Source organism: Bactrocera latifrons, unplaced genomic scaffold (genome assembly GCF_001853355.1).
Source record: "Bactrocera latifrons isolate USDA-ARS-PBARC rearing strain unplaced genomic scaffold, ASM185335v1 scaffold_39, whole genome shotgun sequence".
NCBI classification, from domain to species: domain Eukaryota; kingdom Metazoa; phylum Arthropoda; class Insecta; order Diptera; family Tephritidae; genus Bactrocera; species Bactrocera latifrons.
This window is the reverse complement of record NW_017537034.1, coordinates 339,471-362,556: the sequence shown is the minus strand read 5'-3', so window position 1 is coordinate 362,556 and position 23,086 is coordinate 339,471. Positions and strand designations below refer to the sequence as shown.

The window sequence follows — 23,086 nt, the reverse complement described above, 5'->3', positions numbered from 1 at the left end:
CCWAAAGTGAGAAGGCGAAACATCCCTTCCCAGGGTTGTGCGCTGGGTTTGRGACCYGTCACGTAAAAAACCCWTCAATAMAAAGAAAASTCGGCTATAATCGTGTAAGCGGTGTCTACGCCAATTAAGAAGAAGAGTAAGGAAGACATTACGTTAATGTCCCTGTCTAACTATACAAAAATAACCCTGCTATTTTGGCGTATGAAATTATTACTAAATATTTTGAATTAAATTTACTCTATGACATCAGGCTAAGTTAAAAGGTCGATCGATCACTTGGACAGCTGAGAACGCCGGTCCGTTGTTAAATTGAGTGTACCGCTATTATTGCAACTTATATTTTCATTAYACTCTGTGGCCAAGAAAATATACCTTCTCTTTGATATTTAASAGAAAGATAATYTTTTTCCTTSCCGAAAACCATTTTCAAACAGTATCTGAATTCGTATAGGCTTAGCGCCTTATATTTGTAAAAACTATTTTTACTGTCACACTGTGTTGATAATATTTAATTCATTTCTATAATCTATATTAAAATTATTATTTTTTAAATAATATTTATAACGTATATTTTGCTACAATTTCCTACTACTTTTTTGCTATTTACTCATTTGCTAATTTGTTTTGCGACTAAATGCTGTATTCGCTTTGAATTTCAATAATGTATTTTTTTATTTATTATTAAATTATTTTGTTTATATTCCATAAATGTTCATCCAAAACTTACTTGTTTATTTTTATTTTATAAAAAATTTCAATCTAAGGCAACTTTTAACATTGATATGAGTAGTTTTCCAAGTTATGCTTGATTATGTAGGTATGTATGCAAGTACGTTTATGTATAATTTGCTGATTATGATTGTGATTTTGTGCAGGTGTTTAACACTAACAACATTGTGATGATTTCATATGCGTAAAATTGGGTGGGCAGTGGGCATGCAGACTTCAGTGTTTAAGGTGCTGTTATAAAGGGTGAGGGTTTGCAGAATGCAATCTTGTATTTTAACCTATTTAATTTACGTATGTAGTTGAAAATTAAAGGAAACTGATTTGCATTGTTTAATCGGAACTAAAACAAAGTAAGTAAAATGTTGATTTCATTTACGGATTGATGTTAGTTATACGCCCTGCTGACTAGAATATGACGATTGAATTAAGTGATAAAAAAATAATATTTACAAGTACATATCGTCACCTAAAATGCAAAATAACATAACACCACTTTTAATAAATTTTCAAGCAATGAAAAAAACAGTATAATGGAAACCACTTATATTGAAATAAAATTTGAGGTTATAAATTGGGGTTATCTGAAAGCGGAAGCTAAAAATTTTGTGCAATAAAAACTCAGCTTCGACTTTTTTGATGATACGTTGTTTTGTATTTTAAGTGACGACATGTACTTTCAAAATTGCCGTAATAAAATATTAAATGAGTTTTTCAAATATTTTTTAAGTTACAGGCATTTTTTGAAGAGACAAATGATCCGATCACTATAAATTTTTTACTGCATGTTCTCWATATAGGCCGATACCGATTAAAATTTTGCACAGAATTCAACTTTTTTTTAAAAAACTACACGATTTTCTCAATGTTCCTTTTTTTAGGCCTTGGGTCATTGTACGTACTTCGGAGATCGCATGTAATTTAAAAAACCTTTGATAAATTTTTTTTTCAAAAATTTTACCGATTTTTCGTTTTAATGTGTATTAATATTAGGGTGGGTCAAAAGGAATATTTTTTCACTTGGTACTCTGAAAAATAGGTTCATAGATACTTCTAAGAAAGTCTCTCCAAGTATGAGCTGGAGAGCGGGAAAGCCCTGCTTGCAGTAGTCTACTTTTTCTTGTTATCAGATATAAAAAATTCCAATCTCGGGTCCAACTGCTTAAAAAAAAAATATCTCGTTTAATAGATTGTARGAAATTCAGTGCTCTACAAAAGTCTTTTGCGTATACCTAACCGTTTAAATGTATTTAATAGTTGAAGTTTGATTATTTTAAGGCAAATTATTTTTCTTATTAAATTTATAACTCAATAACAAATTATTTACTCAATCAAATCAATTTACTGCTCCACAACATGGGTCATACTTGGAAAGACTTTCTAAGAGATGTCTAAAAGCCTATTTTTCAAACTACCAAGCGAAAAAACAAAATGTTTTTTTTTTGACAAACCTAATAAATATAACCACGTAAGCAGTGTTTACGCCAATAAAGAAGAAGATTAAATACACCCTTAAGAACAATGGATAAAAAAGATTTTTTTCACTTCCTAAAAGTCGCATTTTTTGGGCTCTCACACCCGTGCCCGTTAAAGGTTAGCTGAAAATCTTTTATAAAGCTTTATCTACCAAGAGTGAGTTCTAATATAATATAACATAACATACATAATAATAACTAAATCATTAAATTTATACGAGCGAGTATTTCAATGCTCACCTTATTTAGTGAAAATGTTTGAACATAAGATGTTATCCAATTGAAGTTAGCCTAGCTACTTTGTGATTGCTGCATTTGTGTGAATGGAGTTGTGCTTGAGCTTCGTTTTAGTGGTTTAGTGCTGATTGTGATATGTTTAACGAGTTGAATGTGCGTACATTTGAGTGTTATAAATGCGCATATGCTTAACCATATTTTATATGTATGTGTGTAGTATGAATGATTAGATGAGAGCCGCTATGTGGGTTATTTCTCCTAAGTATAGGAATATGATTACTTGTATGAGGGTATTTGATTTTCCCGCAAATRTCTGAGATCAATTTCTATACTGCTTTCGTTTAATAATTCGTTTTGCTTAATTATGTACCGTTAGGGATACAACATATTTGTTGGAGTTTAGCATATATATATGTGTGCTTAACCCATTATACTAGTCGATGCATAACTGCCACTTATTAGGGGTTCACGTGAATTGACGGATGTATTGGATGGATCCAAATGATGTGCCTCACTGGAGGAGAGTGTAAATTCCGTCGACGTTTCGACAGAGTCATGTTGACTTTGTGTCTGTTCATGACGACGAGGTTTGGCGATGATCATGGCATCTTTGCCACCTGGCGTGACACCATCGGTATGTGATGCTGGATAGCTGGAGACACGTTTAAGCGACTGAAGGTTCGTGGAGGAGCACAGAAAAAGAGAAAAATTAGTATTGAGAAGTTATACCTAAATATATATTATTATAAATATATACATATATGTACATTAGTAGTAATTATGAATAAAGATATAGCTTGCGCCAATTGAGGGAATAACGGTGGTCTGTCGATTGCTAAATGATTTTAACATATTTATTAATAATATATATCTACTATAATTTAGAATACAAAAAAAAAAAAAGAAGAAACAATTAACAGAATAGTCTCTATATGCTACACTTCTAACAGGGGTAGCAATCATTATACATTTTTGTGGTATCCGTCTAAAATTTTTTTTATTTTATTTAAATTTTTCTGAATTTTACATATACCCTTCATAATTACATTCCTTATAAGAACTTGTTTTTGAATGGACAGTTTGTATGCCATGGTGGTCCGATCTGAAAAAAATATATCCAGTTTTTCATCGTTGCTTTGGATGCCAAATTTAGTAAAAATATCTCCTTAAATGAAAAGTTTTCCATACAAGCACTTGATCCCCCTTTCAATTTGTATGGCAGCTATATTATATAGTAGCCCGATCTGAACAATTTTCTCGGAGACTATACTATCCCTTTAGACAATAAGACATGTCGACTTTCTTCAATATATCTCGTCAATTGCGGAAGCTTTCCACACAAGAACTGCATTCCGATCGTTCAGTTTGTATGACAGCTATATGTTATAGTGATTCGATATGAACAATTTATTAGCATATTWCACAATTGCTTTAGATAATAACCCAATATTAAAATTCTTGAAGATATCTCATCAAATAAAAAAAGTTTTTCATACAAGCACTTGGCTCCGATCGGTTAGTTTGTATGGCAACAATATGTAATAGTAGAACGATATCGGCGATTCCGACTAATGAGTAGGTTTTTGGATAGAAAAGTACGTATGCAAAAAAAAAAAAAAAACTGATGAACTTAGATCGGCTATACATATATAGACGGACATACACACGGAACTCTCGTAATCGTCTCAGCTGATTGATCATGAAAATCATATTGTCTCTCACGTTTCCTTCTATATGTTAWAAACGTCGTGCTTAGCTTATTATACCCTGTTTAGACTATCCAKATTCTTAACGTAACTTTACCTAATTTGGTTGACAGCTATAAACGAGTTTAAGAAGAAGTTGAAAAATAAAACTTCAAAGCTTAGCTCAATAATATTCCCAAAATATAATAAATTTTGTTTACATTCACACGTCTTTCGAACAAGCTCCAAACTTATGGTCATAAAAAACTATATTCCTTGTTCAACTCAGAAAATACCAGCTTTTGGGTAATAAAATATTTAAAATAAATTTCGAACTAGTAAATAATGATTGCTTGCCGCCCCTTTCAACTACAAATAAAGTCAACTATGTAAATTAACAACACTATATGCACATACGACTTTATGTGCTGCTTTCGTCCGGTTCGTTCGTTCGGTTATTCGAGTACAGTTGCTCCAATACTATCTAGTAGAAATATACAAAACCTTGTCGTTCAATGCCGCCTCAACTCCATTGGCAGTGGACATGGATTCGTTGACGGGGCAGATATTTTTGCTTGATGAGAACTTCTTGCGTTTCTTTTTCAAAGCGGCTATGGCAGTTAGACCTGCGGGGTTTAATTCAAAATGTAACAAATTATGTATGTTATTGGATTTTGCAATATATTGCAATACTCACCGGTTGTTGTATGAAAGAAGTGTGAAGCGCCGCCCCCGCTGCTGCTGACACTGTTACCGCTACCGCTATTCAAGCTGCTGCTGTGTTCCTTCATAAATGTACCGGCATGTAGTGGATTGTGTGTTGGTGTGTGGTGGTTAACATGACGATTGCCGGCTGTCGGTTCTCCATTGGATATATACTGCTGTGCGGAGTTTTGTGCATATGTGACATGCACTTGACCATGGACTGGCGATGAGTTGGCAGAAGAATTGCAGACCGAATCCTCAGATTTTGAACGTCCCAACATTTTAGAGACATTCCCTACCTTAGCGGCCTCGATTAGTGTGCCTAAGAATTGCAAGAGAAGAGTTGGATATTTTATTGAAGATTCAAAAMTACGAAGCTAGTCATTATGTAATTAAAAGGCTGATGAAATAGATGCTTCCAACTCAAATCAGAGATTTACAGAACGGAATATTTTGCTACTTCAACATTCGAGTTTACGTAAACAGGTAAGTCCTTGATTTATAACTGGCAAAAGGACTGTGGCATTACCAGAAACTGTTTTAGAAATATTTTAAGCTACAACAACAGCAATAACAAAATTTTCGATGCAGTGACGAAAACATATACAGCGCATATATGTATGTAGTTGTATCCGAATCCGCTTTTCTATCCCAGAAGAAAGACTAGTTCTTGTTGTAGCGGCAGATTTCTACCAAGTTGAAGGTCGTAGGCCCGACTGTCGTGGAAACGCGACAGACTAGTACATTTATATGAGTCTACTGGKTATGGACCGCAGCATAATCGGTGGATAACCATCTATCTGACCTGTTAGAAGAATGTAAGTTTTTTCTATAGAATGGTAAAAAAACCTCTACCGATCTCCAGTAGATTATTACTTCAGCATCTCCCCATAAGATTAAAATCCGCAGAGAAAAAGAGCAACTTGCTCCAAAAAAAAGGAACCCCGAATTTTTAAGTTCGATTTCAGTTCATTTAAGTAACCGGTGTTTGAATGAAGGTTTGGAAATGAAAAATTAACKGTGATTCGAGTTTTTACTCACCCCAACGCTTTTTGTGACCCGCGATGCGTTTGTTGTGCGGCTTCAATGCCGATTTATTATATTTTGTTGTTGTTTGTATTGTGGTAGTTGTTGTCGGAGTAGCAYTATTTGTTGGTGATTCCTTGCCATTCGTATGAYCATTCTGATGATTCTTCTGTATAAAATTTGAATTGAAAAGATTCGACAGCGTAGAGCTGAGTATTTCGTGTTGTGAGTCGAARTTGTCTAACGAGGTAGAAAACTCGGCAACCGGCGCTAGCGAACCCGTCGAACCGGGTGGCGCAATGTTGAAGCCTTTCATAAGCCGTCGCTCCTTCTGACGATTTTTCTTGCCGCCACCACCTGTAGAAAGCGAAAGAAGAACGAAATGCAGGTATTAATATACACACACATTTTGTAAGCCACCACCTACCGCCTTGTCCTGCTGTCACATTTGTATCCATGCCGCTATTCTTCAAAATCTCCACGAGTTCACAACGGAATGCCGAGATATCTTGCTTAATTTCGTTCACATCATCTTCGGTGACACCCTGCGACTCGGCTTTACGTTGCTCGACGGTCACATAACGACGTACCAAGTTACGCATTATTTGCTGGAAGCGTTGTATGTAGGTATTATATAAATATTCTATAGTGTTTACCGTTTGTTTTTATTGGAAATACCTGATATTTGAAATCGCGATCACTYGCCTGTTGAGCTTTGCGCTATTGAAATAGAAAAATTGTTGTATTTTTAATTTCATTACATTTATTCGTGGTATTTATCTTGTTCTTACTCTTATTGTCTTCAGATGCTCTCGTCTGGCCGCTGACGATCCACTGCAGAACACCCTACGCGCCCACTTGAACACATACCATATAGATTTCGGTGTCGGTATTATATTAAATGGCGGTGGACAGGTACCACCTTCCTCGAAATAACTTATCCATAATTTAGAACGCGCAAATTTCCACTCGACATCAGCGCGTTCCTAAAAATAAGAAATTATCAACAAGAGAAAACGAGAACTTTGGGTGACTTCGGACAGTTTGTATATCCAATGCGGTCCGATCCGAAGAATTTCCTCGGTGATTATAACATTGTATTAGAAAAATAATTCATGCAATATCTCTTAAAATCAAAAAGCTTCCCATACAAGAACCTGATTGCGATCGTTCAATTTGATGGCACCTATATGGTAGAGTTGTCCGGTCGGAAGAATTTCTCCATAAATGTATTGTTGTATTGGAAAATAATGCATGCAAAATTTCATGAAGATATCTCTTCAAACAAAAATGTTTCCCATACAAAGATTTGATAGCTATCGTTCAGTTTGTATGACAGCTATATGCTTTAGTGGTYCGATCAGAAGAATTTCTTCGGYGATTATAACWTTGTATTAGAAAAATAATTMATGTRAAAKTTTGTGAAGATATCTCTTCAAATAAGAAAGTAAACCATAAGCTTCTTGGGAAGAAACGGACGTGTGAAAAATCTTTGATATATGCAGACAGACGGACATGGCTAAATCGACTCCCGCCACCCGCGGCTTTCTATTCCTTAATTATATAATTATTGTTTTAAGTCTCACAAGCTTGTCCCTGGGTGACAGACTTTATAAGCAAACTACCAAAAAGCTTACCGAGATTAGTTGATACGAATGATTCATCATTGCGATGAGTAAATTCAGCAACACCACTATGTTTATAACCGAATATGTGCCGAACATCAGCATACCCCAAAAGCGCGTGAAAATCTTAATACCATCCAACTCAAAGCTATCCAAATCGATTAAACCAAAAACGGCCCAGAAGAGGGTTTGAGTGGTYTCGAAAAGACTAAAACGATACAATAAACATAAAAATTATTATTTTACTGAAAATCTCTTGTGAATACCAAATTCATTATACTTTGAAAATCGACGCCAAACAATGCAAGCGTTTGCATCCGTGGTGCCGTTCATGGTGAGGAGCACATTTGAGGGCGACACTTCCGGACAGCGTTTCTTTTCCAAATCAGCATAGTACCTGTAAAAAGCGAAGTTGTATTATATGATAGTAATTATCAATTTAGAAAYTTAAATTTATGTGAACACTTACCACAACAGCTGGTTCAAGCCACTGCCAAAAGCGAATAGAACGAGCACGTACAAAAAGAAAAACTTCATGATATCCATAACCATACGCGACAGGGACACTTGCAGTGGTCCCAAATGTGGATTCACCGAAAAGATGTATACCAATTTGAGGCTACTGAAAATGTTTGCCGCACTAAAGAGGCCTTCCGAGATAAGCATTGGATCCCAGGTGTCCCAACGCTCACGCGGCAAATCGGTGGCTTTCGGATTAATGATCATTTCTTTTTGCACCTGTGTGTGTGGGAGTGTAAAAATATATAAGAAATTAAGCACAAGTAAAAGTAAAGTCAAACAACCTGAAAGAAGGATACCACGCGCAAAGCCACTGTGGCTACGTACAATGAATTCGTTACGAAATCGATAACATTCCACATATCGTTGAGATACTCTTGTAGGCCAACATCCCACAGCTGCTTCACTTCGCTCCAAATTAGCCCGGAAACCCATGCCAGTATCAGCCACTCGATAAAAGTCGGCTTTGCGCCACGTTTTGTCGGCACTTCTTCCACCTCGGCGATTATGTTTTGCGAATCACTCCAAAACCAGCCACCAATAAAAGTCTCAATGCGCTGTGAAGCGAGCATCAGCAGAACTGTATTAAATAGAGGACACTTTAATATAACTTGCCTTGCTTTATTTTGATAACACTTACAGAGAAATGTAAAGTAGGAGGCACTATGACATATGAATTTTATAAATGGTTTACGCATTGTCTGTCCAATACTGGAATATGGTGCCAAGATGTAAGCCAATGAGAAAATCGGAAACATTATACCTGCAATAATTTACGAGAATGGAGATGCAGAAATATTGGCTCAATAGTTTAACCCAGAAAAATAATTCATACCGATTCTTATAATATCCAATGCCTGCAGTGCCATATTCTTGCGTCGAAACCCTGGCAGACCCTCATACCAAATGCTCGCCAACAGCTGTTGCACATTGGAGTGTGCGACAAACTAGACCAGWCATTAAGTAATATTAAGTAAAACGTAAACATTATGACTGACAATACGCACCTTTTTCTGTCGCAATTTGATTGCCAATTTCAAGCGGTTTAAATGCATACGCTCGCCATGTTCATAGATTGGTCCGGTGGGATCATGATTTAGTAGGATTTCCAATTCGTGTGAGGTGCGTGTGTGATCGAGCAAAGCGGTGGCGAAGTCTTGGCATTGTTTACGCAATTCCTGATATTCATTCTGCAATAGCAAGGAAGTGAAGTTCATRCTCAAGACAGATTCTTTCACATTTCCTAAAGTACTTACCTTAAATTCATGTTCGAGGAAACTTAAACGTCTCAATTCCCATGACAATTCAAATGCAGTTAAAATAGGATCCTTCGATGACAATGCTATGAGGCTGGGACTGGCCAGCGAACGGTAAGCGTTAATGCGCGAACGTGAGTGTCGCAGTGAATCCTCTTGGCGTGATTGAACACATTCGTCGCAGCCGCATCTGTAAGGCATTTTCCGATGTATTAAAGTACTTTTAAGTTGAAGAGCTTTAGGAATAATTTCTAATGAAACTAAAGAAATTGAAATTAAGAAAATGAATAGCTGCTGTAAAGAAGAGAGTTCTGTGAAATAATTAATCCTCTTGGCTTGTCCTATCCAAATCCTGCGCCACCTACAAAACATTTTGTAAAAACAAATCCGGGAACATTCCGGAAATGTTGACTCGACTGCCGTGGAAAAGGAGCAAGTTCTTGTAATTTTTCTCTAGTTTCACAAAGAAGAACGAACGAGTCCCAATACCAATGATAACTTCGTTTAAATAATAAAGAATATCTTCGGTCTACCCAGCTTAACRTAGATATGTATATTATACACACCTTACATCATGCGGCATTGGCAGTACAGCTCCACGATCTAGTAAAATTTTGATTATCTCATAGTTGTCACGATGTGCGGCCAAAATAAGTGGCGTTATATCGGGTGTAAATGTTGAAGTATCCTCCGATTGTGATTCCCAGCTCTACAAGCAGAAATTGTCAGTATAAATATATTTATAGCTATTGAAATATCACAAAAGGACTTGCATGATTGCCCTCCGTGTGAAAGCTGACATTCTCATGATCCAAAAGCACCTCCACAGCCTCCACAAACTCCTCTGAAATAGAGTGCAAAAGCGCATCCTTCGTATCAACATTATAGCTGATGAGCAATTCGACCATTTCCAAATTCTCATTGTCGATAGCCATGAGTAGGGCAGTGCGTCCCAAAGGATCGACACAATTTACATTGATGTATTCGGTATCCTGCGCTTTTTGTAGCATCCTAAAATCGAAAAAGTGTATGTGAGAATTTTTGTTTAGTAAATATTAAGTGCCTATGTATGTATGTTAGTGTGAAAAAAATCTCTGCAATGCTTTTAGCCTGCATTTTATACTAGATGCCGGTGATCATTTGAAATTTCCCATTTCCATGTAACAAATTTCATTAAAAATACTGTAACTTTTGAGCTTAGAATAACAATTTTTTTCAGTGCGGGTAGCTGTAAAGCATAATTTTTCTAAAAAATGTTTATCGGTGAAATTTTTTTCAATCCAAGGAAATTTTTTATCAAATCATGGACATTTTTTTCAATTAAAAAATGTGTATATTTAAAAGCTTTGAAAAGGAAAAAACTTTGTAGAGCATACAATTTACTAAAAAATGTTCATCGAGGAAATTTTTTTCTATTCAGGGAAATTTTTTTAATTAAAAAATTTAATAAAATACTCTACAAGAATTAAACATTTTCATCTCTCATTTCAATCAAGCCAAGCCATATATGTAATTATAGTCCAATACATTAGGGTGAGCAAAAAAAAAATAAGAATAATTGATTAATTAAGTATATTTAGAAATTTTTTGGCTTTCAAAACTTTAAAATATAGAAATTTTTTTAATTAAAAAATTTTTTTCTAATTTCTAATTTCTAAATATACTTAATTAATCAATTATTCTTATTTTTTTTTGCTCATCCTAATGTATTGGACTATAATTATATGGCTTAGTTTGATTGAAATGAGAGATGAAAATGTTTAATTCTTGTAGAGTATTAAATACCAAATTCCTAAACAACCTTCATCGTGGTAATTCCATGTTTTTTCAATTAAAAAGTTCTAATATGTTAATGATTTAAAAAATGCAAACAAAATCAAAATTTTAATTTATTTTCTTAGAGCAAGGATATTTTCTTTGTATATGTATAAGTTATTTCAACATACAAATTCGATATTAGTTTTTTTGTTGCTCACTCTACTATAAATATACAAACATATGTACATAAGTACATTTATCCATATGGATTGTATTAGCGTTATACTCGATTATATATCGAATTAACCGACTTACCTTCGTGTTCCTGCCATGTCGCCGCGCTCTACCGCCAGCAGAAACTTCTTCTCCTCCAAGGTTAGCTGACGGATCTCCTGATGTGGCCGCACAATGTTCTCCTCCTCCATCATGCCGTGTATGCTATGACGCTGTGAAATATTGCCATCATTTTATGGTTACTCAATTCACAAACTCAAGGCCAAATGCGCTTGCAAATTATTGAAAACAAACAACAAGACACATAAATAATAGTACATATATACATATSCAAATATGCATAGTATACATACATATGTACTCGCTGTGCAAGTTTGTTTACTTTTAATGTTTGACATTTGTTTGATGTTGCATTTAACACGATTTTGCACGTGCTTCGGCGCTTGTTTGACACATGTGTTCACTTAATTCTCCAAATACATACTTATGCTATATATAACATATGTACTAATGTGTGTAGATATGTATGTATATATTTATTTATGTGAATAAATTCACGCACATACTCACCTTGACCTTTTTAGCCGGTTCAATTGGTATGGTCACATGACTGTTATCACTGTTCAAAAGGCCGCCAATCCCGTTATTGCCTCCACTACCGCCGCCACCTGTACCGCCGAGACCGTTACTCTTTTTCTCAGTATCCAATGCATCGGTACCATTCTTTATTTTACTCAAAATTGGCGCCAGTACTGATTTTCTACGCGCCGGACTCACAAAATGCAACTTTCTTCCTTCGTCTGCAAATAAAAATTAATGGGAAATTAAATATAAATTTATTATTATTATTACTTGACATCTTTTTTTTTTAATTCAATTAGTATTCTAGCAATTCAATTAGTATTCTAATAAATATTATTTACAACCTTTTTACTTGTTTATTAGAGGCCTATTTTTTCAAGGCAGACTACTGTCTGTCGGTAGCGCTGACGTAATTAACTTTGTGCGGACTTCGAACATAGCGGTCTGTTGTACCAAGAAAAAATGCCTGCTTTGAATATCATTAAGGTTAAGGCTAGCAAATTAGAATATCGTGCTTTTTGGATCTTGTAATGTTGAGACCACTATTTAGCGAAAGTAGGTGTACGGCAAGCGGACAATGCGATAAGTAATTAGATTAAATAATTAAAAATTACTAGTTAGTGATGAACACAGTTTTGCGTGATGCACAAGGTTAGATCTTCAACGACTATCTGGAGAACTGCGAAACCGTCAGAGGGCTCTATTATGTTGAATCAATGGTCCGATTCAAATTGAAAAATACATTTTCAATTTAGAGAAGAAAATAGTGCTCTTTCACTATGCCAGTTAAAAAAATATTAATTTGATAACACCCCTCAAAATCTGAAGGAAAAATTTACAATAGATGTGCTAAGATGTTTGTGGGGTATTTGAGGTGTCCTAATTACGAATTTGAGTTTAAAAACACTTATCGGACCGGTCTCTCGTATCCATTTGTAAAATTAAGCACTCTTTATTTTCGAAAAAAAATGTCTAAAGAAAGTAATGACTGCATAACGAGAACTATAATTTCTATTGAGATTGGTACCAAGTAGCACTTGTTATTAAGCGGGTTGCTTTGTTGGAACCACGGCTCTATTTTTTCAGTGTTTTTCAACTCTTGCCAACAGGTGGTACATCGGACTGGGTAATCAATTGAGAAGTAAAGTCCTTTCTCGAAGCACAAAGACTAAACTCTAGAAGTCACTCATCATCCACGTCCTGTTATATGGTGCAGAGGCATGGACGATGACAACATCTGAKGAGTCGGCCTTACSAGTTTATCAGAGCAAAGTTCTGCCGAAGATTTATGGTTCTTTGCGAATTGGCAACTGGCTACACTTGGAATCTCCAATTGGTTACAAACAGCGAAAAGAAGTCGTGTCTACGCTAATAAGGAAGAGARGAAGAAATTATCAGTGTTATTGTCAGTTTGCAAGACGGAATTGTCTAAAACTTCTGAAATTCGAGCAATTGAAATATTTTCTACTCAAATATATTATGAGAATAGTTCGGCCGCTTAAGTTATTCGAAATTTGTCTCTGAAAAAAATTCATAAAATTAATAGTTCCTCATGGACCTCATAACTGAGTTCCACCTGGTATCGCAAAACCTATCTGATTAACCTAACCCTAATAGATTATACAAAATTTTAATACAACATCGACGTAGTGCCAGTAATCGAAGAGTATGAGCGCAGAGATTAGTATTGGTTTACGAATTAAATATGAATGAATACGAAAGCCTTTTTTTAATTGAAATGGTCTTTAAGGAATTAATAAGATTAGGAAGTACTGATATTTTCAATGAATAATATTAGTAATACATTCAAATTTAGTTAGGAAGTTAGTGCTTATGGCATAAGATTAATAATTTGTGTACTTTACCAAATCAGTTTTACAAGTTTTAAAGCTGTCTCCTTAAGTTAGACACTTTATATACGAGTATACGCAGATTTAGACATATTGTATTTTAATATATTTGTGGGCATCTGTTAAAATAGAGGCGGTAAAAATAGTAAAAAAATGGGATTAAAAAAAAAGTGCTTTTCATGTGCTTGAAAAGAACATGAAAATCAATATTAAAGCATAATTCATTAATAAAAAGAATCCAAATGATAATAATAAAATTTAAAATAATATATTAAATAACATGAAATTAAAAGTGATCCATTTCGAGATTCCCTACTTTTTTTTTAAGAAAAGAAAAAACAGAAACTTGGAAGTTAAGGGGGAATGTTTATTATCATTGAAAAGAACATTCTTTGACATTTATTTTTWGCAGATTAWAWTTTTAAAATATTGGCCGCGGCYACRCCTCAGATRGTCCATCCGTTGAATSCAATTTTAGATAACTCGTTCAAGCATTTCGAGTGGTAACTAGCGAATGAACACATGATGTTTTGTCCCAAGGCCTTATTCAAGGCGGTATTGTCCGCATAGACTTTAGACTTTACTTTGGACTTTACATATCCCCGAGAGGAAAAATTCTAACGGTGTGATATCACACGATCTTGGTGGCCAATCGACCGGCCCAAAACGTGAACTTTTTTGCTTACCGAAGATTCTCACAATAAATCCGTTAATTGGTGCGATGTGCGGAAAGTGGCGCCGTATTGTTGTCATCGAGACTACGAGCTTTAATTTCACGCATCAAATAGTCAGTGACCATGGCGCGATAATCGTATTCATTGACGGTTACGTTCTCACCGCCATCATTTTTGAAGAAATATGGACTGATGCTTCCACCAGCCCACAAACCACTGCAAAACGTTGTTTTTTTCTGAATGAAATGGTAGCTCTTGAATCTGTTTAGGTTGCTTTTCATTACAAATGTGGCAATTTTGCTTGTTTATATACCCATTGAGCTAGAAATGGTCCTCATGGCTGAACAAAATTTGGCTCGAAAACGGCGGATCTTCTCGGAAGCCCATTAACCGAAACGAAGTTGCTAGGGAAGGTCGAGCGGCTTCAGTTCTTGCACAAGCTGTATTTTCTACGCTTTCAATTTAAGATCTCGACGTAAATGCGCCAAGTCRTTCCATAACGAATCRACTCTACACGGTTTCGTGTACACCCTCGGCTACGGCTGCTATATTTTGTTCACTGCGTGCTGGACGTTGTCTATTTGATCGAATATTATCTAATAATGAATGCTGGGTCTCAAGATGGGTGATGGTGTTGCGAATAGTATGCTCAGTGGGCCGATTATGTGGACCATAAGTTGAGCGCGAAACACATTCCTTTCAGAACGTTAAATTTCGTAATAAAGTTGAACGATTTGCAAACGTTGTTTAGGCGTAAGTCTATCCATGATAAAATGCCAAACAATACTGAACAAAAATAACACGACAGCTTGACACGACTCACACGTGATTTGTCAAGAAAAGGCTATTGAAAAATGCACCTCTACTTGAATATCACCCGTTAAAATATAATAATATTTAAAACATAAAAATATAGTAATTTGACACTGAAAATCTTCCAAAACAAGCCACTTTTCGTACGATATAAGTATCAATAATGTAATAACGAGAATAAAATGCCAAAACAATTCCAAGAACTCTATTAGATAACAAGGACRCAGATCTTCAATCAGCTTGAACTATGCCTATGAATATGGGTCACCTTGACGATTTCTGAATTTCTGTGCAAAACATATTTGTTTTGATTCTACAAAATTATGTAAATATAAATATTAATTAATATATTATTAAACATTGAATTAGCTTAGATGTAAGTGCACGTGTTCTTAAGTCTCTTTGGAAGCCTATAGCCACACAATTGTCAACAAAACAACAAAATATCAGGATTAACAGTCGAAAAGTCGCAGTTCATGCTCGTGCTTTGCGCACTTACCTATCACATCGATAGTCAATAACAACAAACACACAGTCATAATATACTCAAACGCATATGTACATACATACATACATATGTGTATGTATGAATGCATGTGTGAGCAAGAAGGATTGTTTATGTTTTGCCATTGCACTATCGTCAATGCACCCCAGTTTGAAAATCTGGGTCAATTGTTGCATTCTTGTGGTGTGTTACCGTTACCGTTCGTTATGTGTGGAAAGTGTGTCAGTTTTTGGCATTTAATTTGAAATGGCATTGAGTTGGTTACTCGATAAATTCGGTACAATGCAAAAATGACCTTTGCTTTTAATATTTTTTAATGCGTTCGTAACGAATATGTGTAAAAAGGAGAGGAAAATATTCGATATACACATAAGTGTGTGTGTATGTGTAGAAGAGTGTTTTGGAACGCAGGAAAAGGCTGAAGAAGATTAATGATTATTATTGAGGAAAAAAGGAATAGTAGAAGAGGGAGAAATTAATGAAGAATATAAAACCTAAGCCTGAATATGTCAGATTAAGACACGGTAGATTCTTGTCAATTGTACTCCTTCTTCATTATTGGCGTATACAACGCTTAAGTGGTTATAGCCGAGTTTACAATAGTAAGCGACTCGTTCTTCCCTTTCGCTGATTGGGGCCAATTGGAGATTCTAAAAGTAGCCAGCTCCTTGCACCCTGGTCTTTCCAAGCGATTGGAAGTCTTCATCTTCCTCTGATTCCCCCAGTGGGTACGGCGTCGAATACTCTCAGAGCTACTTATTCCATAATAATAATTATATCTGATACAAATTTACAGGGACCGACAAAAAATCTACATTTTTGTCTTTAAACATATTAACATCTTCAAAACAGGCTCTTGTGCCAATGCAAACCTGCTAATACTTGTTATAAGCCCCGGCTGGGATAGTCTTCATCGAATTTTGTTTTTATATTTTCGACACATTTTTGAAGCGCCATTTGCTAAATTTTTGGACAGCTCCGACAGAGTCGGGAGTTCATTCATGTTCCGTCAACGACCACAAAACGACAGGAACACCTTCGAATTGTACTTAATAAGTGTCACAAACTACTGTGGCCAGTCCACACTGAAATGAGGATCCACTGGTACATACCAGGGCTCAAGGAACAGTAGAAACTGAAACTGAATCGGTAAACGTTCTCTGAAGAAGGAAGTCTGTCCTATTAATCGGTTTCTGAAACATAGTTCCACGGTTACATACCAGGGCTCAAGGAACAGTAAAAACAATGGATAGAACCGGTGGAACTTCTCCGAAGAAAGTAAAGATTGTCCTATTGGACGGAAAAGCTACCGTTTTCTGAGATTATTAACTATGGACGGGCCTTGTTATTTTGCCCCAGTATATAAAACATGATGATTGTTAGTCGAATCGATTTAACGTCCAGGGTTAAGATGGAACCTAAACGCTTTCCAGGAAAATAACAAAAAGGTCATACGGATATACTAAGCCGAATTACTGAGCTATTTAGAAAAATATTTGGCRAAGAAAAAAACGCTCTACTACCATTACATTGATCGGATCAAATCTCCTCCGTCACCACGACGGAGTGGCTTCATCCACCGTATTCTATAGGTTTAATCCCATACGATTTTATTTGCTTCTAAGCTCGACAAAGCCTTTCTGGGTAGAAATTTGAGACGAATAATCTTCTCATTCGATATCGCTGATATCGAAACCTACTCTACAGATCTACAGAAAATGTATTCAGACAGGTTAAAGAAGTTTGGAGAGTACAGGGTTTGTCCGGAAAGTAATAGGACTGAGTCGATTCAAAATACACTCCTTCTTCATCGATTCATTGAAGACGTCACGGATGCTCTTTGGATTATTTCTGTCGTATCAAAATGCTTTCAAGAAGTCCGTTGGACCACATCTGGGCTGGTGGACTTATAGCTACAGTGCGGCCGAACTTAACTTTTTTCTTGCGTTAGTTTATTTAATTGGTGGAGGATGAGTTAATCATGCTTTTGTAACCATATTCCGCTCGGGTACACATCATTGGCATATTCAWTGAAAATTGGGTCATTCCTCGTTGGAAATTATTAATGAATGCTTACAGTTCAACTAAATATAGCAACAAATGAAAATATAAGTTCGTGAAAGTGAGAGTATTTCAGCTTTAAATAGCTGTCAATAACTGTAATTAGTTGCAGTCAAAATACTAAATATATTTTTGTTTGAATAAACGGCTACAAATACCCCAGCAATTACGGCAGCCATACCCACATTCCATTTTGAACCTACTAAACCTATGCTGAACTAGGGTGAAGTACACGACTGCACGCAACCATCTCGTGCAATATTTATAAGTAATTTACTATTTCGCTGGCCCCTGACGGGTGCATTGAACTCAACGAGCATAGCACCTTCAAGCGAGGTATCGGTCGTATCGTGTCGAGCCGAGTTCAAATCCTCTTTAGCCGTCCGTGCCGTTACTTACGACACATGGCGAACGGTTGAGGCAGGTCGCGCGCTAGTCGCTCGCTGGATTTGTTGGCAGCTAGGTGAATGAAATTAAGAAAGAAAATTGTAGTACTATATATATTGCACATTTTTGTATGTGTGAAGGGAAGACTGGCTTCTCGTTGCGGCTTCGATCGATAATTTCATTGTTAGTGTTTGTATGTGTATGTGTGTGTGTTTAAAAAACAAAACAAGGAGTCGAACAATGCAGTAGAAACTCAAGTGTTGGCTCGTACACAACAGGAATACTAACAGTTACTTCTGTGTATGTATGTATGTATGTGTGTTTGCGCATGCATTTATGCTACCGATTTGTAATAGCATATTTGCGTTATTGATTGACCTGAAAACATGCGCTGCATGCCAATAAAGCAACTGCAATCCCTCCAAATCCGCACGTGCTTTCTGGCATACTTTCTAGCTTTGCAAACGAATTAATTCCAGCTACGTGTTTTAGCGCAGAAACTCATTAGCACTCAGCCACACATAAGTACATATGCATAAATGCAATATATCCCATTTAAAATATTCTTTTCCTGTCTTTTTTTCTAATCTTTTCAATTTTTATATACTATATATTAACACAMTCTCTATGGCGTTCGCTTTCCCCTTTAAATACAGCATCAATACATGTAAATTGTTTATTTTAAATTTTATTGCAATTCGAGGCGATATTTAAAAAAAAAAATATTTTCGTTCAGAAATATATTTTTTTAATTTTTCTTTCATACAATTTATTTTAGAATTCCTGACGTTTGATCCACAAATGCCGATGATTTCATTGATATTATTGGCTTTGTGTCTGTCAATTCGAATAAAATAATTCATTTGGTACGTGATTTTCGCACAATTTCAAACAATAAACAACGCCACACAGATTGCAACCAATTAATTCCATGCAGACGTGTTGGAGCAGGTGGGGCGTATGAGTAACATTTTAATTTATTTTCAATTCATTTTAATTATTGAATAATGAAACAAATACCAGCGTCTATATTTGAAAAAAAATTAAACGAAAGTGGATATAACTTTCTGAGAGGAGTCGTTTTGAGTCGTTTCCAATAGGTTCTCTCTAAATCATCACTTAAATATATGTTTTTTTGTTTTTATACATTTATAAAGTTGGATCAGTGTAATACTTGTATAACCCTCCCACGTTATATGTATATGTTACACATATCTATGGACTATAAATTGAGGTTAAAATATAAAATTATAGCAGTGACACTCCAGTACTGCTTAAAATTTCATATCGCTGGAACCGCTCGTTCAATTCTTCTTTTATTTTTCAGTAATATATGTATAACATGTATAAAGAAAATTAACAAAAAAATTCAACTTACCGCCTTCTTCGTTGGTTTTGACATCGTTCCATTTAGACAACTGTAAAAAAAAGTATAATAATGGTATTAAAATATGTTTTTGTTAAGGAAAATAATATGAGCTTAGTTAATACATGGAAATAAGATCGCGTAGTATCTCAGGGCAATCCATAAAGAAAGACTAAATGGGGGTATTCTAGTCTAAAACTTTGAAAAAAAAAAATTGGATTTCTTTCAAAATTTAATAGATTATTCAAAAAATTTACCTAAAATTTTAGTGGGGTGACAACTGGACCGGTTTGAGCTCTGGACGAATGATTAAAAACGTTTTTTCGAAACTAAAGGATGGTCCATTTCGAGGTTCCCTACTTTTTTTTAAAGAAAAACATCAAAATTTCAAATTTTATGAGGAATGTKTATTACCATTCAAAAGAACACTCTTTGGCATTCATTTTTAAAGATTATCTCTTCCAAAAGTTGGCCGCGCATACGTTCCAGATAGTTCATCCGTTGAGTCCAATATTCGATGATTCGTTCGATCATTTTAACTGGTATCTGGCGAATGAAATGCATAATATTTTGCTGCAAGGCCTGAATCGAAGCGGCATTGCCCRCATAGACTTTACACTTTACACATCCTCACAGGAAAAAGTGTAACGGTGTGATATCAAACGATTTTGGTGACCATTCGACCGASCCAAAATGTGAAAGTATCTGCTCAACCGAATAAATCCACTCATTGATGCGATGTGTGGAAAGTGTCGCCGTTTTGTTGAAATCAAATGTCGCCGAGATCACGAGCTTCATTTTCAGACAACAAATAKTCGGTTATTATGGCGCGATAACGGTCGCCATTGACGGTTACGTTTTCCCCGGCATCCTTTTTGAAGAAATATGGACCAATCTCTTTAGGTTACTCTTCGTCCCAAATGTGGCWATTTTGTTTGTTTACAAACCCTTTGAGCCAGAAAWGGAACTCATCTATTTTTTGGAACTTTGCAAGAGCAAAGCGAAGTTGCTTGAGAAGGTCGAGTTCTTCTTTGACAAGCTGTATTTTGTACGCTTTCTATTTAACATCTTTACGTAAAATGCGTCAAGTCGTTCCATACGTCAGAAAACGTGAATGTTCATAATAAAGTTGAACGATTTGTAAACGTTGTTTAGGCGTAAGTCTTTCCATGATGAAATGCCAAACAATACTGAACAAAAATAACATGACAGTTTGACATGACTCATGCCTGATCTATCAAATAAAATRCTATTGGAAAAAGCACATCCACTTGGTTCACCCGTTAAACATAAGTATACAAAACAGGTGTAACCAATTTCCTCTACCTAAAAATATGCCAATATCTCCGAAACTATTTCCCAGATCAAATCCAAATTTTCGGAAGGTATTCTCAAATATATGTATGTAAGTATTTTACATTTGATAAGTATGCAAAAACCAAAAATTAGAATTTTTCGAAAATCGAAAGTGTCAAATGATGATTTTAAATCTGTTCAGATTTACTCTTAGATTAGAAGTTTATAAGCCTCAGAGATCTGATAATAGATATTTATACAGAATTTGAAAATCTGTTAACTAAAGTTCTGTGGTAAAGATATTCAAATTTTGTGAAACGGTCCTTTATGATAATTTTTTACATGTAAGAATAAAAATTGTAATTAATTACTAACTGCWAAACATATTTACGTATATTGGATCGAGCCCAAACGCAAAGGAGAGCATCCCACGACCTTGTATATTTGTGTTTATTGAATAAATTTCAAGGAAATAATTAAGTTTACCTTCAATCGAGGTTAGATTAAGATTTTTAAGTGTGTGATCGCGAAAAATTAGCCAAACATATTGCGTTTAAAACATAAATACGAGTAACCTTCATGTAACAGCATTTAGTATCAATATGTAGAGTTCACAACGCAGTTCGTCTAAAACGCATAATTTAATTTCGCAGCGTCAATGGCAACAGAGAATCTCAACGAAATTGCGTGCTTGTGTACATGTTTAGGTGTGTATGTTGGTTTATGGTGGTACATGGAGAAGAAAAAGTAGGCCAGGCATTGACACAGCCACAGGTGCCACAGCACACACGATTTGTTGTTGAGGCATAATTCACCTTGGTCAAAGGTCAACAGCAGCCAGCATCCGCGTTAACATCCGCTGCCAACAGCTGGCGGTTTCGCCGTGCAACATCAAAAACTGGTTGACAGAGTGAGGGAGCGCTCGAGGCAATGTCTCTACTGTTGCTTGTCTTTAGTTATACCCTGAACAAAGTATATAATATTAAGTTTTCCACGAACCTAAATCTAAAAACGAACAGTGTGACGAGCTAAGTCGATTAATTCTATCCGTCTATCTCTATATACGGGGACTAGTCTCTCAGTTTTTGAGATATCGGTTCTTTACTCCTCAGGAAGTGAGTTGATAATTTTTCGGAACCGCCCATATCACTAGAGGTATAGCTGCCATACAAACTGTCCGATCAAAGGCAAGTCCCTGTATAGAAAACTTTTTTATTTGCCAAGACATCTTCTCGAAATTTGGCACAGATTAATWCCCTAGGTAAAACTACRATCTCTGAATATATTGTTCWGATYAAAMCACTACAAASTGGCTGAKGAAAWTATAAAAGAAATGCACCTGTGCAAGGTATTATGGCTTCGGTGCAGCCGAAGTTAACGATTTTTCTTATKTTCAAAAGCAATTTTATGAACATTTTKTAGTTGTTGTTAGTGTTGCGGTTAATCCCAATATGCAACATAAACAAGCTGTCCTTGCCAGACATGATTTCACAAACACATATTCCATATTTATGTATSTATGTTGTACATACATATATTGCTGATGTAGCGCATGCATGTTGACATGTGTCAGGTGTCGTCCGCAGTCAAATAGCGAGGCGACATAGCCTAAGGCAGCTCCGCCTACGAGTACACTCCGACGCTGGCCAAGGCGCATTCACACTTCATGAATCGCAATAGTTTCGCACTACTCGACTGAATAGCAGACTGACTGTGYGACCTCGATTACCTTGGCTTTATGCTCCAACAGCGTGTATGCACGTATGCACATAGTTATRTAAGCAAATACAACTAGGCGCAGCATCCTTTACTGTCTGTCTTTGGGGGGCACTYGCATTTAGTAAAAAACTTACACAGTGCAAAAAATAAATATGCAAACAAAAGTAGAGGATGTCATTTCTCCTCCAGTATAAGGGATATACACACTGGGTGTGCATATACGTACACCAAGTGGATTTCAGTCAAAGTGCAATGCTTCATTCACCGTTTGTGCCACACACTCAAAATTGGTCAAAGACTCTGAGTGTGAGCGCGTTAGTGTCTGCGAGGGTCAATGCTAGTTGCACTGAGTTGAGGATGTGTCCAACAGAAGGAAGCTGCAAGGACACAATGGCGTGAGGTAAAGTGTRGCAAAAGTGTAATTGCCAAAGWYAAAAGGTGAGTTGACTACCTTTACTTTTCTATTGTAGTACTTAATTAATCATAACGGTAAAGTGTATCCAATTTGTGATAAAGTCAAAGTTCGGACCAACAAGGGTGGGAATATGAATTTGAAAATGGAAATATTAAATGAAATGTAAAAAGCG

The 23,086-nt window shown here is 35.8% G+C and overlaps 1 protein-coding gene across 1 annotated transcript; it reads right to left on the bottom strand.

Moving 5' to 3' along the window:
* Window positions 1-777: 777 nt before the first annotated feature.
* On the bottom strand, window positions 778-11,860 carry LOC108972261 (transient receptor potential-gamma protein). Its single transcript, XM_018938806.1, has 19 exons — window positions 11,817-11,860; window positions 11,328-11,458; window positions 10,028-10,265; window positions 9,821-9,963; window positions 9,255-9,444; window positions 9,006-9,188; window positions 8,834-8,945; window positions 8,639-8,761; window positions 8,283-8,578; window positions 7,949-8,217; window positions 7,760-7,876; window positions 7,492-7,687; window positions 6,646-6,840; window positions 6,533-6,574; window positions 6,282-6,462; window positions 5,870-6,211; window positions 4,821-5,150; window positions 4,628-4,749; window positions 778-3,110 (listed from the first exon to the last, which is right to left on the bottom strand). The coding sequence occupies exons 2-19, from the start codon at window positions 11,438-11,440 to the stop codon at window positions 2,859-2,861; spliced, it is 3,444 nt and encodes a 1,147-aa protein (XP_018794351.1). The 5' UTR covers window positions 11,441-11,458; window positions 11,817-11,860; the 3' UTR covers window positions 778-2,858.
* Between the last annotated feature and the right edge of the window lie 11,226 nt (window positions 11,861-23,086).